The 15,260-nt window shown below is 43.4% G+C and overlaps 1 protein-coding gene across 7 annotated transcripts; it reads right to left on the reverse strand.

Annotated features, from left to right (window-relative positions):
* Positions 1-995: 995 nt before the first annotated feature.
* On the reverse strand, positions 996-14,910 carry LOC311136397 (heterogeneous nuclear ribonucleoprotein K-like). Of its 7 annotated transcripts, none has more exons than XM_084170497.1 (16): positions 14,725-14,910; positions 12,925-13,023; positions 12,118-12,215; positions 11,814-11,870; positions 10,563-10,606; positions 9,402-9,474; positions 9,170-9,277; positions 7,193-7,321; positions 5,752-6,062; positions 5,335-5,388; positions 4,848-4,887; positions 2,972-2,987; positions 2,723-2,755; positions 2,535-2,602; positions 2,105-2,274; positions 996-1,973 (listed from the first exon to the last, which is right to left on the reverse strand). In XM_084170497.1, the coding sequence occupies exons 2-16, from the start codon at positions 12,983-12,985 to the stop codon at positions 1,943-1,945; spliced, it is 1,293 nt and encodes a 430-aa protein (XP_084026623.1). In that variant the 5' UTR covers positions 12,986-13,023; positions 14,725-14,910; the 3' UTR covers positions 996-1,942. The 7 variants fall into 7 exon arrangements, with proteins under 7 accessions (XP_084026623.1, XP_084026622.1, XP_084026621.1 ...); XM_084170496.1 differs by having other exon boundaries at positions 4,848-4,890; positions 14,725-14,798; XM_084170495.1 differs by having other exon boundaries at positions 9,170-9,283; positions 14,725-14,798.
* Between the last annotated feature and the right edge of the window lie 350 nt (positions 14,911-15,260).

Consider the following 15,260-nt stretch of genomic DNA (forward strand, 5'->3'; position numbering starts at 1 on the left):
ATGAAACTGAGGAGTATTTATCTGTAATAAAGCCCCTTTGTGGGGAAAAACTAATTCTGATTGGCTGGGCCTAGCTCCCAAGTGGGTGGGCCTATGCCCTCCCATGTCTGCGCTCCTGCCCAATCATGTGAAATCCATAGATTAGGGCCTAATTAATTTATTTCAATTGACTGATTTCCTTATATGAACTGTAACTCCGTAAAATCGTTGTGTTTATATTTTTGTTCAGTATAGTAACGACACCCCAAAACACTAAAGCATTTTTACACCACTGGAAAGGAAAAACCAGCAGACACTAGGCCCTCCATGGAATGAGTTTGACACCCCTGATCTACACTGATTGAAGTGGATTTAACAGGTGACATCAATAAGGGATCATAGCTTTCACCTGGTCAGTCTCATGGAAAGAGCAGGTGTACCACAATATTTGTTGCATTATTTGTTCTGTCTTTTCTGGAGGATTAAATTGAAACCAACTTTCTATGGCTTGTTTTAGAAAGTGTGATGTTTGGGAGATTATTTCCTTTTCAAATAACTGAAAGTGAGAAATTGTAATCTGAATAAAGGAAAAAAGGCCATTCTTGAACATGGGGTGAGACAATCTTACTAATTTGCTAGAGAACCAGTTCGGATTTAAGTATAACTTTTGTATGACTGAAGCTTTTAGTGATAGGTCTAATGCTTTAATATTTAATCATTTCTGTGCTCCGAATTCATATTCATTATATAAATAGACCAGTTTAATTTTGTCTGGCTTGCCGTTCCAAATAAAATATAATCTTTGTTTCTCACATAATATAAAAAAAATAACTGTTCGCTAGGCGTAGGCAAGACCATAAGCAAATAGGTAAACAGGGATAATACTAAAGAGTTCATCAGGTTTATCTAGGTATTACTTAGTCACAATGCATTACATGTCGTAGAAAATGCCTGCCATTACAGCTACACTCAACTTCTCCTTAATACCGAAATCATGGTTTACTGAAAATATCAAGTTGATTTTATCACAACCATTTTATTTATCGCATCTAGGAAATATGGAAGAATATTAACAAACCCCGCCCCCCGCGTTTAGTAAAAAGTGGCACAGACTTTATTACTCAGACTTGTAGCAGACACTACACACCACAGACAGGGGTAGAGTTTAACAGGGGTGACATGCCACTCATATGGAAAGAAAGGCTGCATACCCCTCCTAAACAGACTGGCATCTACAAAAATCATCTAAAATGTTTAAAATGCTTACAAACTGATGTATAAAACAGGCTTCAGCCAGTCTAAATGGACCCAAATAGCAATTATTATGTATGAAGGAGTTATAGCAAGTCCCTCTCCATTTAACAGCTGAAATCAGGTAGAAAACTTAAAAACAATACTTTTATTTTGGCCCTACCAGTCTCCCAACAAAATAAAACAATCTTAGCACTCTTACTCATCCTATGACACGATTACTGTACATTAACATTTTTATACAGCCCCTTATCTTTCAGTGTGGGGGGGGGGGGGGTATGCTAAAATAAACTAAATGTATTATTGTTATTAAATCATTAAATGTTCCTTATAAAACAAGATTACATTCTGCACTGAGTGGGAGGGGGAGCGGCTCAGGGGAGGCCGAGCGTGAACACAGACAGGTTAGTTTACTACAAGTACAGAACAGCAAAATAATCCAGAAAGAAAACCCCCAAAACACAAGCAGCACAAAAAAAAACAGGGATCCACTCATTCGACAGCTTTGAGAGAATTTCCTAACTTCTTATTAAAATATGGTGTTAGATGACGGGGGGGACGGGGGGAGCTTTGAGATAATTTCCAAACGTATTAAGACGTGTTAGATGACGGGGGGGAGGCACACAACTACCCAAAGCAGAGGAATGTTGGCTCTGAATAGAGAGCGCGAATGGGCATGGCAGATTGGCTCCCCTTCACTCCTCTTCCCGCTTTAGAAGAACCGACCAGAGTACTGCTTCACACTGCAACAGAACACAGTAGACAAGTGAATAAAGGGACCCCAGGAGTCATTTCTAGATTTCATTTGTTAGTCATGAATAGGTTTCCACCATACTGCTTTCAGCAGAGACGAGGAAAGGGTTCTAGCACGTGCCTGTTCTGCAGTAGATACTGGGCGTTCTGAATCTGGTCCTGTGTTCCATTGATGGTGATGATGCGGTCCTCTGAGCCCTCTAGTGGCTCGTCGATCTTGATAGACGCTCCCGACTCGTGACGGATCTGCTTGATTCGCTGTCCGCCCTTCCCAATGATGGAGCCGGCCAGCTACGACAAGTGAGGAGCCAGGGTTACTTTTCCCCAACAATGTGATCGGCACAATGACAACCAGGTAAAGGGGGGCACAGGGTTTTGGGGGGTAGATGAATTTCAATCACGTATGAATAAAGGCTGATGTGGGAACTTCATGATCAATTGGGAAGAATCTCATCTGGGTTTTTCTCATGAACATATTTCAAGGATGTCTGTGTGTCTCTGGTAAAGGGTGTTATTATGCTTGGGACTGTGCTGATTAAACCTTTACTCACATCCTTGGGGATGGTAACTTGAGTCGTGATGACGGGACCGCCGATGTCACTGTATGACCCTCGGCCACCTAGAGAGAGATACTCAGAATTTATCCTCTGTTGTGTGGAAAGTCCTCAAAACTACACGAAAACAAATACGGAAGCAACAAAATGAGACATTGATACAAACGTGATCCATTTGCACTCACCAGACTGAAAGGGCTCCCACGAGGAATTGTTGTCTTTGAAAAGATGAAGGAAGGAAAAGGAAGGATACCAATACATCACACTGTGGCTGATCGACTACATAGACAGACTCAACACAGACCAACAAAGGACAGGGGGAGAGCTGCTGGTGCTTACTGGACAGAAAGGACTATACTCCAACCTAAGAGACATTCAAACAAGAGTGTAGAGACTACCATGACCAAAAGAAACTCGGAAGGAAGAAGACTCACCCCCGTATCCACCACTCTGTATTCAGCAAACCATAGGGAAGAGAGAAAGTCAACTTGAGAGACTTATTACAAGACTGAAACATTCATTAAGTCAAATACTGGTTAAAATTTGTTTGATATTGAGCTCTATAATTTGTGCATATGAATCTTAGCTGCCTTATTCATTTTCTACTATGAATGTTATTGGTACGACCCGACCAACCCTGTACGGGAATCGCTTTGGTTTCACCTGAAGTTCATTTGTTAGTTTGGCGGCTCCAGATTACGTATTCAGCTGCTCCTTGGTAACCAAGGAGACAACTGTTGCCAGGCAACAATAGGCCTAACCAGTGTGTTCGCTCGGTGAAGAGCAGCACCAGTGTCCAAACCACCGTGATTTCACTAGGGCAGGATAACAATCCCAATCCATTTACACACATACAGTGCATTTGGAAAGTATTCAGACCCCTTCTCCACATTTTGTTACATTACAGCCTTATTCTAAAATGGATTAAATTATTTTTTTTCCTCAATCTACACACAATACCCCATATTGAAGCGAAAACAGGTTTAGAAATGGTTGCAAATGTATTAAATATAAAAAACAGAAATGCCTCAAAATTGAGCTCAGGTGCATCCTGTTTCCATTGATCATCCTTGAGATGTTTCTACAACTTGATTGGAGTCCACCTGTGATAAATTCAATTGACTGGACAGGATTTGGAAAGGCACACACACCTGTTGACAGTGCATGTCAGAGCAAAAACCAAGCCATAAGGTCAAAGGAATTGTCCGTAGAGCTCAGAGACAGGATTGTGCCGAGGCACCAAAACATTTCTGCAGCATTGAAGGTCCAAGAACACAGTGGCCTCCATCATTCTTAAATGGAAGAAGTTGGACCCACCTAGACTCTTCCTAGAGCTGGCTGCCCGGCCAAACTGTACCATCGGGGGAGTTTGCCAAAAGGCACCTAAAGGACTCTCAGGTCTGATGAAACCAAGATCGAACTCTTTGGCCTGAATGCCAAGCGTCACTTCTGGAGGAAACCAGGCACCATCCCTACAGTGAAGCATGGTGGTGGCAGCATCATGCTGTGGCAATGTTTTTCAGCGCTCCAGAGCGCTCAGGACCTCAGACTGGGGCAAAGTTTCACCTTCCAACTGGACAACAACCCTAAGCACACAGCCAAGACAACGCAGGAGTGGCTTCGGGACAAGTCTCTGAGAGCCCTTGAGTGGCCTAGCCAGAGCCCGGACTTGAACCCGATCCAACATCTCTGGAGAGACCTGAAAATAGCTGTGCAGCGACGCTCACCATTCAACCTGACAGAGCTTGAGAGGATCTGCAGAGAAGAATGGAAGAAACTCCCCAAATACAGGTGTGCCAAGCTTGTAGCGTCATACCCAAGAAGATTTGAGGCTGTAATCGCTGCCAAAGGTGCTTCAACAAAGTACTGAATAAAGGGTCTGAATACTTACGTAAATGTGCAAACATTTATAAAAACCTGTTTTTGCATTGTGATTATGGGGTATTGTGTGTGGATTGAGGGGGGGGGGGGGAACAATTTAATAAATTTGAGATTAAAGCTATAACATAAATGGTCCTCTGAAGCTCAGCTGGTAGAGCACGGCGCTTGTAAAGCCAAGGTAGTGGGTTCGATCCCCGGGACCACCCATACACAAAAAAATGTATGCACGCATGACTGTAAGTCGCTTTGGATAAAAGCGTCTGCTAAATGGCATATTATATTATTATTATAAAAAAATGAGGGTCTGAATACTTTCCGAATGCACTGTAACTAAAACCATTACCATCTAAAATGCGTGTCGACCTACCTACTATTAAAACACCAGGCAACAGACTGAAGCTCTGTAACTCTACCATGCTAAACACTCACCATGCTGTCGTAGCGGTCTCCTGGTCTTCCTCTTCTGTCACTGCTTAGATAAGAGGGGAGGGAGGGTGTCGGGGTTAACATGACACGAGAGGGTTCAGTTCACCTCCTCTGATGGACCGATAGTGGCCCCAAACCAATGGGCTGACAAGTCTGTACTATACAAGTGTGATACCAGTCCTTCTGAGTGTGAAGAGCTAAATTGTTTTTTAAATCCATGTTGATAAGAAGACACTGACATGGTGTTCTTATGGTCATCTACTCATGGGATGAGAGGTCATGTTTACAAAATAACTACTGTGTCATTGGTAGAACCGTATTGACTGTCATTAAATCAACAGATAACGATTAATCCCAACATTTGACAGAGATATTAATCGCCACATCTGAGCAAGCCATTCTCCAAATGGCTATGCTGATTTGGAGAGGTGAAGGAATTCTACCCTAACCACTCAGCAGGTGCTGCCTTTGTTTGACACAAATGACTTACTTAGGTCTGTCGTCCATGTTGCCGTGATAGCTCTGATGAGAGAACCGGTCCCCTCTGCAAACAAACACACGACAGGGTCAATGTGACTCAGTGGAAATGTGTCAGAAAAGATTCCTTTAAAGGATTAGTCCAACAAAGTATGACTTGGGTCCATATGACTGAGTCAACATAAGAGAAAGCCCAGAGATGTATATACAGGTCTAATAGCAGGGAGACAGCTGTGGAACACTTAGGCACAGAGATCCTATTAAATTACTAGAAGGGCTACGTCATAAAGCAGAACGTTCATGTCCATTCTAGTTCTATGTACTCAGGCAGAGGGTTATAAACATCACTGAGTGACTGATGAGGTGATAAGAGGTAGCCATAAACAAACAATAATTGAAAGAAAGAACAGAAGGAAGTAAAGCTCCGTACCCTCCTCTTGAGGGTGGTGGTAGGGGGAGGGGCAGGTTTCGAGCCCGGCTCCCTCCACGCCCTCCTCTGGTTGGCAGGGGAGGGGGTGGACCCCGGCGAGGGCTCATGTCGTCATAGTCCCGTCTGGAGGGGGGCATGGGTCGGGCCCCGCGGCCAGGGGGCATGCGCTCAAAGCCCCCCCGGCCCCGTATGGGGAACCCCCCCATGGGCCGACGGCCCCGCTCCTCGAACATCATGGTGAAGCCGCCGTAGTCGTATGTCTCGTCGTAGAAGTTGGGGTCGTAAGGCTGGGCGCGCCCTTTGATGGGAGCCTGAAGATAGATAATACTATGAGACTATTGATGAGATGTTAAATGTAACTGCCAAAATAAAGGAATAACTTCAGTAAATGAGGGATACTAAGTATATTGAAAGCAGGTGCTTCCACACAGCTGTGGTTCCTGAGTTAATTAATCAATTAACATCCCATCATGCTTAGGGTCATGTATAAAAATGCCAAGTTGCCCATTATTTTGGGTACCATGTCTAGAATAGATCTCAGTGACTTTGAAAGAGGTGTCTCAAAGGAGCATAGGGGGTTTAAAGGGTGTGACTGACACACAATTTAACACTTATGGGAGATTCTGGAGCAGCACCTGACACAGCGTTTTCCACCACCAAATGATGTAATTTCTCGTTGGGTTTCCTTTCTTTTGCCAGTTACCTGTAGCTATTTGATTTTTTTTTTTGCTCTGGAACAACTACAATGTCAACAGCTGTTGTAAATGGAATATATAAAACAAACAAAAAGCATCTGCGGTTATTAAACAAGTACAATTCTAGTTTAAGTGACAGACTTTCATTGAGTTTCCATGTTTAGACACTGGTGGTGAAGTGTGTTGCTGTCACCAGCTCAGAACTGAACTCACTAGGGCTGGCACAATTACCGTATAATCGCTTTACCAACGATTATAGAAGACCGTTACGGTCTGGGTTTAAAAATAAACACTGGGCGGCCATGCATTTGTGTGGTTGAGTCAGTTTCCGCAGTAACAAGGACACTTTACAACACGATGAAACTTTGTTGCTCCTTGCTGAAACAAGCAAGGTGTTGTAGCAAATGAGTCTTTGGTTGCCTAGGCTAGGGTTTCCAAACTCTGACCTGGGGCCCTTCCCCTGGGTACACATTTTGGTTTTTGCCCTTGCACTACACATCCGATTCAAATAATCAAAGCTTGATGAGTTGGTTATTTGAATCAGCTGCGTAGTGCTAGGGCAAAAACCAAAATGTGCACCCTGCCTGCAGAAGCACAGCACGTGCAGTCAGGAGCAGAGGAGAAAATATGCATCTTAAAATACACACACGCTATTAAAACTATTAAAACGAAGACCGCGGTCATTTGGCTGACCAATAACAGTCATCCAAAATTCCATGACCGTCACAGCCCGAACTCTCACCCACCTCAGATACCAACTCCAGGATAACTTTGATGCAATCGACGACACGGTCTGGCTTTCCTCCAACCAGAACAACACGGTCAGTGGAGTGAGGACAGCACTCCTGGAACAGCTTGATGGTAGTCTGGGTGTTCTGGTGGAGACAGGAAGCCCAGCATGAAATACGCCCACAACAACGGCATACAGTGGGGGAAAAAAGTATTTAGTCAGCCACCAATTGTGCAAGTTCTCCCACTTAAAAAGGAGAGAGGCCTGTAATTTTCATCATAGGTACACGTCAACTATGACAGACAAATTGAGAGAGAAAAAAATCCAGAAAATCACATTGTAGGATTTTTAATGAATTTATTTGCAAACTATGGTGGAAAATAAGTATTTGGTCAATAACTAAAGTTGCTCAATACTTTGTTATATACCCTTTGTTGGAAATGACAGGTCAAACGTTTTCTGTAAGTCATCACAAGGTTTTCACACACTGTTGCTGGTATTTTGGCCCATTCCTCCATGCAGATCTCCTCTAGAGCAGTGATGTTTTGGGGCTGTCGCTGGGCAACACAGACTTTCAACTCCCTCCAAAGATTTTCTATGGGGTTGAGATCTGGAGACTGGCTAGGCCACTCCAGGACCTTGAAATGCTTCTTACGAAGCCACTCCTTCGTTGCCCGGGCGGTGTGTTTGGGATCATTGTCATGCTGAAAGACCCAGCCACGTTTCATCTTCAATGCCCTTGCTGATGGAAGGAGGTTTTCACTCAAAATCTCACGATACATGGCCCCATTCATTCTTTCCTTTACACGGATCAGTCGTCCTGGTCCCTTTGCAGAAAAACAGCCCCAAAGCATGATGTTTCCACCCCCATGCTTCACAGTAGGTATGGTGTTCTTTGGATGCAACTCAGCATTCTTTGTCCTCCAAACACGACGAGTTGAGTTTTTACCAAAAAGTTATATTTTGGTTTCATCTGACCATATGACATTCTCCCAATCCTCTTCTGGATCATCCAAATGCACTCTAGCAAACTTCAGACGGGCCTGGACATGTACTGGCTTAAGCAGGGGGACACGTCTGGCACTGCAGGATTTGAGTCCCTGGCGGCGTAGTGTGTTACTGATGGTAAGCTTTGTTACTTTGGTCCCAGCTCTCTGCAGGTCATTCACTAGGTCCCCCCGTGTGGTTCTGGGATTTTTGCTCACCGTTCTTGTGATCATTTTGACCCCACGGGGTGAGATCTTGCGTGGAGCCCCAGATCGAGGGAGATTATCAGTATGTCTTCCATTTCCTAATAATTGCTCCCACAGTTGATTTCTTCAAATCAAGCTGCTTACCTATTGCAGATTCAGTCTTCCCAGCCTGGTGCAGGTCTACAATTTTGTTTCTGGTGTCCTTTGACAGCTCTTTGGTCTTGGCCATAGTGGAGTTTGGAGTGTGACTGTTTGAGGTTGTGGACAGGTGTCTTTTATACTGATAAGTTCAAACAGGTGCCATTAATACAGGTAACGAGTGGAGGACAGAGGAGCCTCTTAAAGAAGAAGTTACAGGTCTGTGAGAGCCAGAAATCTTGCTTGTTTGTAGGTGACCAAATACTTATTTTCCACCATAATTTGCAAATAAATTCATTAAAAATCCTACAATGTGATTTTCTGGATTTTTTTCTCCTCAATTTGTCTGTCATAGTTGACGTGTACCTATGATGAAAATTACAGGCCTCTCATCTTTTTAAGTGGGAGGACTTGCACAATTGGTGGCTGACTAAATACTTTTGTTCCCCACTGTATGTTCAAAATGGGTTTGACCCTTCTTCAGCTTTGAGCATTAAATTATATCTTCAATACATTCCCCATAACCATTTGTGGACAAGTAGGCAACAAAGAAAACCCTTTAGTTTAGTAACATGCAATCTATGCACTTCTTCTTCTTCTTGTACATGAGTATAGACGGAGTCAATCAGTGGCGTACATTAGACACCAGGATCCCATCTTACCTCTCTTAACTCCTTTATCTTGGTACCTTTCACCCCAATGATGCCTCCGGCCAAACTCTGATGGATCAGCAAACGCAGCTCGCAGTCAAAATCAATCCCGTTATAATGCTGGTACTAGGAAAAAACAGGTACAGATCAGTCAGGTCAAATACAGCCTTCAGCTCTTGACTTTGAGGATTAAGAAAAAGACAAACCTACATGTGTATATCTATGGATGCCGCCGGGCACTCACCTCTTCCAGAGTAGGGATCATCTTCAGCAGTATCTCTCCGATAGTCTCGATATCTGCACTCACACTCAGGATCCTGGTAGGGAATAATATGTGGCCAAAGGCAACGAGGCAAAACAGAGGGAGGACAGAAAGCAAAAATAAAATAAAAACTTACTTCAAGACTAACACTCCTTTAAGCACAGAGTTTTAAAAAGTAAACGTTTAAAAACAAAAACAAAAGGAAGAGGACTTTCCCAACACTGGACTGAAATGCTTCTCACATTCAACAAAAGAGAGGCTTCAGGATTGGAATGGGGCCGCTTTGGAGCGGCTTTAGATTACAACGCGAGGCACAAGGCTGGCCACTGTAGGTGGGGGGGGGGGGGGACTTATTTTAACCATCACCATCACTTGAGGGTAAAGAAAATAAAAACTTTTAAAACTTTACATCACAATCGTGCCACCGGCACACCTTCTTATAGCGACAGGGTGGAGAGGTAGAAGAGAAAAACAAAGAAAGCAGGGGGATGTGAGTGATAACCACTAGGTGGCGGACAGGAGCGAGGGTGGAATGAGAGGTTTGGCAGGCAATCTGGACTGATGGGGGTACTGAGAGAAAACAAACATGGGGGGAGAACCTAACGGGGGACAGAAACCAAACAGTGGAGATGTACCACAAGGTAAAGAAAGACAACAGTGAGGAGTTACAGAGTAGGCGGCACTTGAGCACTGAGATCATGAACAGTGATGTTGAGAACAGTGGGGTGGGGGAGGGGCGCAGCAAGGTGGACCACAAGGACAGAGCGAGAAAGATCATTGGCTTTCCACAGTTCACGATTAAAAATACCACAGCAAGGAAACAGAAGCCAACAACTGGGCTCCTCCCATTTAATATGATCTACTGAAAGTGGATTAATTTTTTCTCCATCTATACAGGACAAGTGATTTCATTTCTAGTGACAAAAAGGTCCAAATTAAATGGAAATACTTGAATGTGGGGGAAGAAGGGTAGAGGGGGAGGAGACAGAACAATTCAAATGGAACAATACACGTCTCTTGATAAAGGGGGAGGGGGTGTTCTATGTGTATAAAATGTTCAAATGAAACAGAAGGCAGGCTATCAAAGACATGTGTTTTTCTCTGTTCTAATCAGGCAGTGAGGCAATAACTGGTGGGACATACCGCTCTGGGCCACTGCTGTCAGGGACTGATACACTGGCATTGTACTGCATTGGCCGTGGAGGTTGGCATTGGGCAAGGGCATTCAATCACAAGATGTCAAGTAAGGTGCCCGTTTAGGGAGGGGCACGTTTGTGGGCGGGCGGCGGGGCGGGGCGGGGCCAACCGGGGTGTCAGGTGGGCGGGCGTTCAGGGGCGGAGGTTGGGCCAACGTCAAGGTGGGCAACGCAGGAGGGGCATGTCGATCCAGTACATGGGCAACGGAGGAAGGTGGCCAAAAATAACAAAGTAAAGGAGAGGGAAGAGGGGGAGAAGGAATACATTTTAATTGAATACACGCTATACTGCTTCCAAAAAAAGATGGTGAGTGCAGAAGAAAAAAGGGCGGCTGGACTAAGCCAGCTCTAGCAAAGACACTTAGCTAAATGGACTGCATGGCTACTACATAGGCTGTAATAGACTATAGGTCCGCTCAGGCTTTGAGACACCTGTTTAAGGGGGTTTTATGGCACCGCCACAGTCCAGTATAGCTTCAGGGCATTAGAAATCACGTTCAGAGCCTAGTAAAGAATAGTTCCCTTTTATCGGAAACGCAAGAAAAACGTCCCACCCATACTCTACCCCAAATCTGATCCAATCAAGCCAAACCATGCCTGTCCACATGAGCCAACCTATAGATGTGTCATTTGGGAAAGAGAGAATCTGTGACTTCTGTATAAGAACACTGCAGTTATCCCTCCCAGTTTTCACAGACATGCAACATTTACTTGAAGAACAGTGCAGATGCAAAGTTTGTTAACAGAATGACGGCACAAACAGCACAGAACATTCTGTTCAACTTTGCAGCTGCACTGTTCAAGTAAATGTGTTTTGTCAAATGTTAAGTGGAAATTGTTGAAAGTAGTACATGTGCATAGAGTTGTATGGTTTGTTTAAATTCCCAATCATTGGTTTTTGTTTGACATATTTTAAAGTCTCTGCATCATTCTGTTAACGTGGAATTGCTTCAAGTCAAACAATACATTCAGATAACAGAATGACAATCTATAGATGGGAAATTATCTATATTAAAGGGAAACCATTTAGTACAGGGATCACGTTTCTTTAATAGGACGCATAAGGGTTGTCATTAGAATGGGGTAATTGGATTCCATAATGCCTATGAAAATGTTGGGTTTATAAGGACATAAATATAGCTTTACAGCAAATCCCCCAGTCGAGGAAAGCATTTGACGATGCCAACTCTGTACTCACGTCTGTGCGCAAGGCTTTTATATTCTTGCCACCCTTTCCGATAACAGCTCCAGCATTCTGAGGAGAAACAAGAGGGTTTCCTTAGGAACAGAGTAATTGGTCTGAGAGTCCGCTGAATTATATGAAACTTGGAAGATGGGATGTGATTAGCAAAACTCAGAACACCAGAAAAAAACACCAACCAATCGACGATGACACACAGACGTAAGAAATAGCATTGCTGATTTTATGCAATAAAAAAAATTCGTGAATTCCTGATTTAAAAGGAATAGGCCTAAAATCCCATTTCTGTTGGCAGGCTTACTTTGCTCTGCAGCAGTACCCGCAGCTCCACCATCTCGTCAGTGTTGCGAGAGCGCTTGAAGGCCTGCTCCTCCTCCATGTCCTCGGCAGGTCGTTTACCTGGAGGGAGAAACCTGGAGAGTTAGCCTGATGCTATGCTCTGCCCAATACTGGTTCCAGCCAAGACAGGCGACAGTATCCACCCAGCATGTGTTCAGTCCACTTCCTGGATTAAAACTAGCAGAACTGCTCCTGATACCACAGTGACTTGGACAAGAGAAACCCATGGCCATCTGACATGCACACATGGTGCCAGCATGTAGCTATACCAGTAGTCCAGGGATTGACATTAAAGTCTGAAAAGTACCTGCCTATCAGGCAAGTCAATAGTAATTTTTGGTTGCCTGTAGATTATGATCACTTGCCTGAAAATTAATTAGCCATTTACATGCAGAAGTGCCATATATTGCCTGCCTTTCACCTACACATAGGGGAGAATTCTTTGTATTTTGGTTGTTATCAGAAAAAAGAATATACCAGAGCAGGCTTAACTTGCCTGTGCCATAAACTGTGTGTATTTTACTTAAACAAACAGGAGGAACCAGAACGATCAGTTTTAGGCTACTGGAATTCTTTAAAGTTTGATTGTTTAGTTCACTTGCCCAAGGCAATAGGGCATCCCTTAATGTCAATCCCTGGAGTCTCTTCTGTAAAGACTGATATCAGCTATTAGAGAAAAGCAGTCTTATATGTCTAGTCTAATCAAGGTAATTGCATGGCTTACACACAGCTTTGATGAGGCACTGACAGAATAGCCTACGCGTCTTACCGTTAGTGTCAGTGTTGCTGAAAGTGGTCTCTTCTTCCTGCTGCTCGATTTCTGTCTCCATTGTCTTGCACCAGCAGTGAAATGCGAACAGGCTCCTCTCTGTGGAGGCAACAATGTAAATGAGGCTATGCCTTTTGAGGACACTGAGGCAGTGTCAGACAAGACCAAGGGAAACTCACCTCTATGATAAAAGCCTCACCAACCCAATCTAGTCACTAATCAAACCTGTTGTTGCCTTGCCCCTATTTACAACTTAAATTCCTATTAATTCTTGGCCACAGGATACACAAAAGTGTATACTATAATTCAATGGAATATATCCCAAATCACTGCCCCTGATAAGTGGTTACCACGTGACATAATCATGGTAACTGGTCTCAAATTAAAATAGTACCCCCAACAAATTGTAGTGGTTAGTTTTAGTCATTGTGACCCACTAGCTAGCTAGGTAGTTATGGTGTGGGTGTAGTATGCTCTGCCTCAAATATTATTACAAAATATTTCTGGATGCCTGCAGGCCAATGAGTTGCATTACCAAAGAACTGGATGATGACATTAGCTAGATAGTTAGCGAACAGTCGCTAACTACTGACGCAGATGTTAACAACTGCTAGTAGTAACTAGTGAGCTAGAAAACATGCTAATGTTACACATGTCAACACTGGAAGTAATCTAGTCAAATTAACGTTAGCTATTTACAGTAGCTAGATTATTTCCAGTGTTGCTACAACGACAACGATGAGACAGCCTATAGGGAGGGGGTCAGAGACCTGGCCGTGTGGTGCCAGGAAAACAACCTCTCCCTCCCTCAACGTGATCAAGACAAAGAAGATGATTGTGGACTACAAGAAAATGAGGACCGAGCTTCAAGTTCCTTGGTGTCCACATCACCAACAAACTATCATGGTCCAAACAAACCAAGACAGTCGTGAAGATGGCACGACAAAGCCTATTGAAAATATTTGGCATGGGTCCTCAGATCCTGCTGCTCTTTAATTCTTTTTATTTATCTATTTTTTACTTAACACTTATTTTTCTAAAAACTGCATTGTTGGTTAAGGGCTTGTAAATATACATTTCACTGTAAGGTCTAAACCTGTTGTATTCGACGCTACGCATGTGACAAATACCATTTTATTTGAAGGCCTAACTAGCTAACATTACTTGCCTCTGCACAAACACATTTAGAGTAACGTTAGCTAACGCCTAGCTAGATTTTTTTAGTCAGCTGTTAGCATGTTGGTTTAGTTGTCTGACTAAGGTTAGCTAGCCGTCTTAACCTGTATTAACTAACTAACGCGTTACGTTAGCCAGGTAACGTTAGTTATCATCACATTGGCTAACCATCCTGGCTGCGTAAATTAGTTAGCCACCAGCAGCTAGCTAGATAACTAACAACTCATCTGTGCAAGTAGCTAACATGCATGCGCTGTAGTGTATGCAAGCGGCCTAGTTTAACGATTGTCTGAATAAGTAAACTTGCAGCACATACTAGATTCCAAATCATGTAGCTACTTAGCTAATGTTAGCTGACGTTTTCTCAAAGAAGGGGAAAGCAAATGAGCCGTTATCTAGCTAAATTAACTAGGCTCAATTGCTAAAGTTAGCTGCATAGCTAGCTACCGTTAGTTAGCGTAGCTAATATTAGCGATAGAGTTCACGAGGCATGTCCCCAAATGAGCCTAAAAGTGATTGAATTCCCATTGACCGATTACAATGCAAATGAACTAACAAACAACCTCTTTATAATTTCACTTTAACCACGACCCTAAAAAAATGTAAACAAAATATTTAACAAACCGCGTTCTCCACAGCAGTTTCTTGTCCTGGAATTGTTAGCAACCAATCCTTCCGATTACGGTGAGGCAGCAAAATAGGGCGTCAGTCTACTATATTCTTTCACTGATTGGAGCGGGCAGGTTCGAGACCAAAAATATTGTAAAGAGATTGGCTATATCAGCTGTCTCTCAAAGTCAACACGTCTTCAAAGAAATGTAAGAGGTCGACAAATTAGCTAACGCCAGGCACGAACCTTTGATTTACCAATCATGCAGAGCTATGTGGGAGTCGTTAAAGCAACTGGGCGGGACTTGCAGGTCCCGAGCGCCAGAGACCATACCTTTGTAGCTACACTGAACAAAAGTATAAACGCAACACGTAAAGTGTTGGTGCCATGATTCATGAGCTGAAATAAAAGATCCCAGAAGTGTTCCATACGCACAAAAAACGTATTTCTGTCAAATGTTGTGCACAAATGTGTATACATCCCTGTTAGTGAGCATTTATCCTTTGCCAAAATAATCCAGCCACCTGACAGATGTAGAATATCAAGAAGC

The sequence above is a fragment of the Coregonus lavaretus genome (assembly GCF_964263955.1).
Source record: "Coregonus lavaretus genome assembly, chromosome: 10".
In the NCBI taxonomy this organism is placed as follows: domain Eukaryota; kingdom Metazoa; phylum Chordata; class Actinopteri; order Salmoniformes; family Salmonidae; genus Coregonus; species Coregonus lavaretus.

Bases quoted from the DNA above. Each gene is read 5' to 3' on its own strand.
- LOC311136397 (XM_084170494.1), bottom strand. From the start codon at position 12,985: ATGGAGACAGAAATCGAGCAGCAGGAAGAAGAGACCACTTTCAGCAAC. The intron at 9,284-9,401 runs GTGAGTGCCCGG...GTTTTTTCCTAG, and splicing joins TGATCCCTACTCTGGAAGAG to TACCAGCATTATAACGGGAT. The intron at 7,322-9,169 runs GTAAGATGGGAT...TGTCTCCACCAG, and splicing joins AGATAAAGGAGTTAAGAGAG to AACACCCAGACTACCATCAA.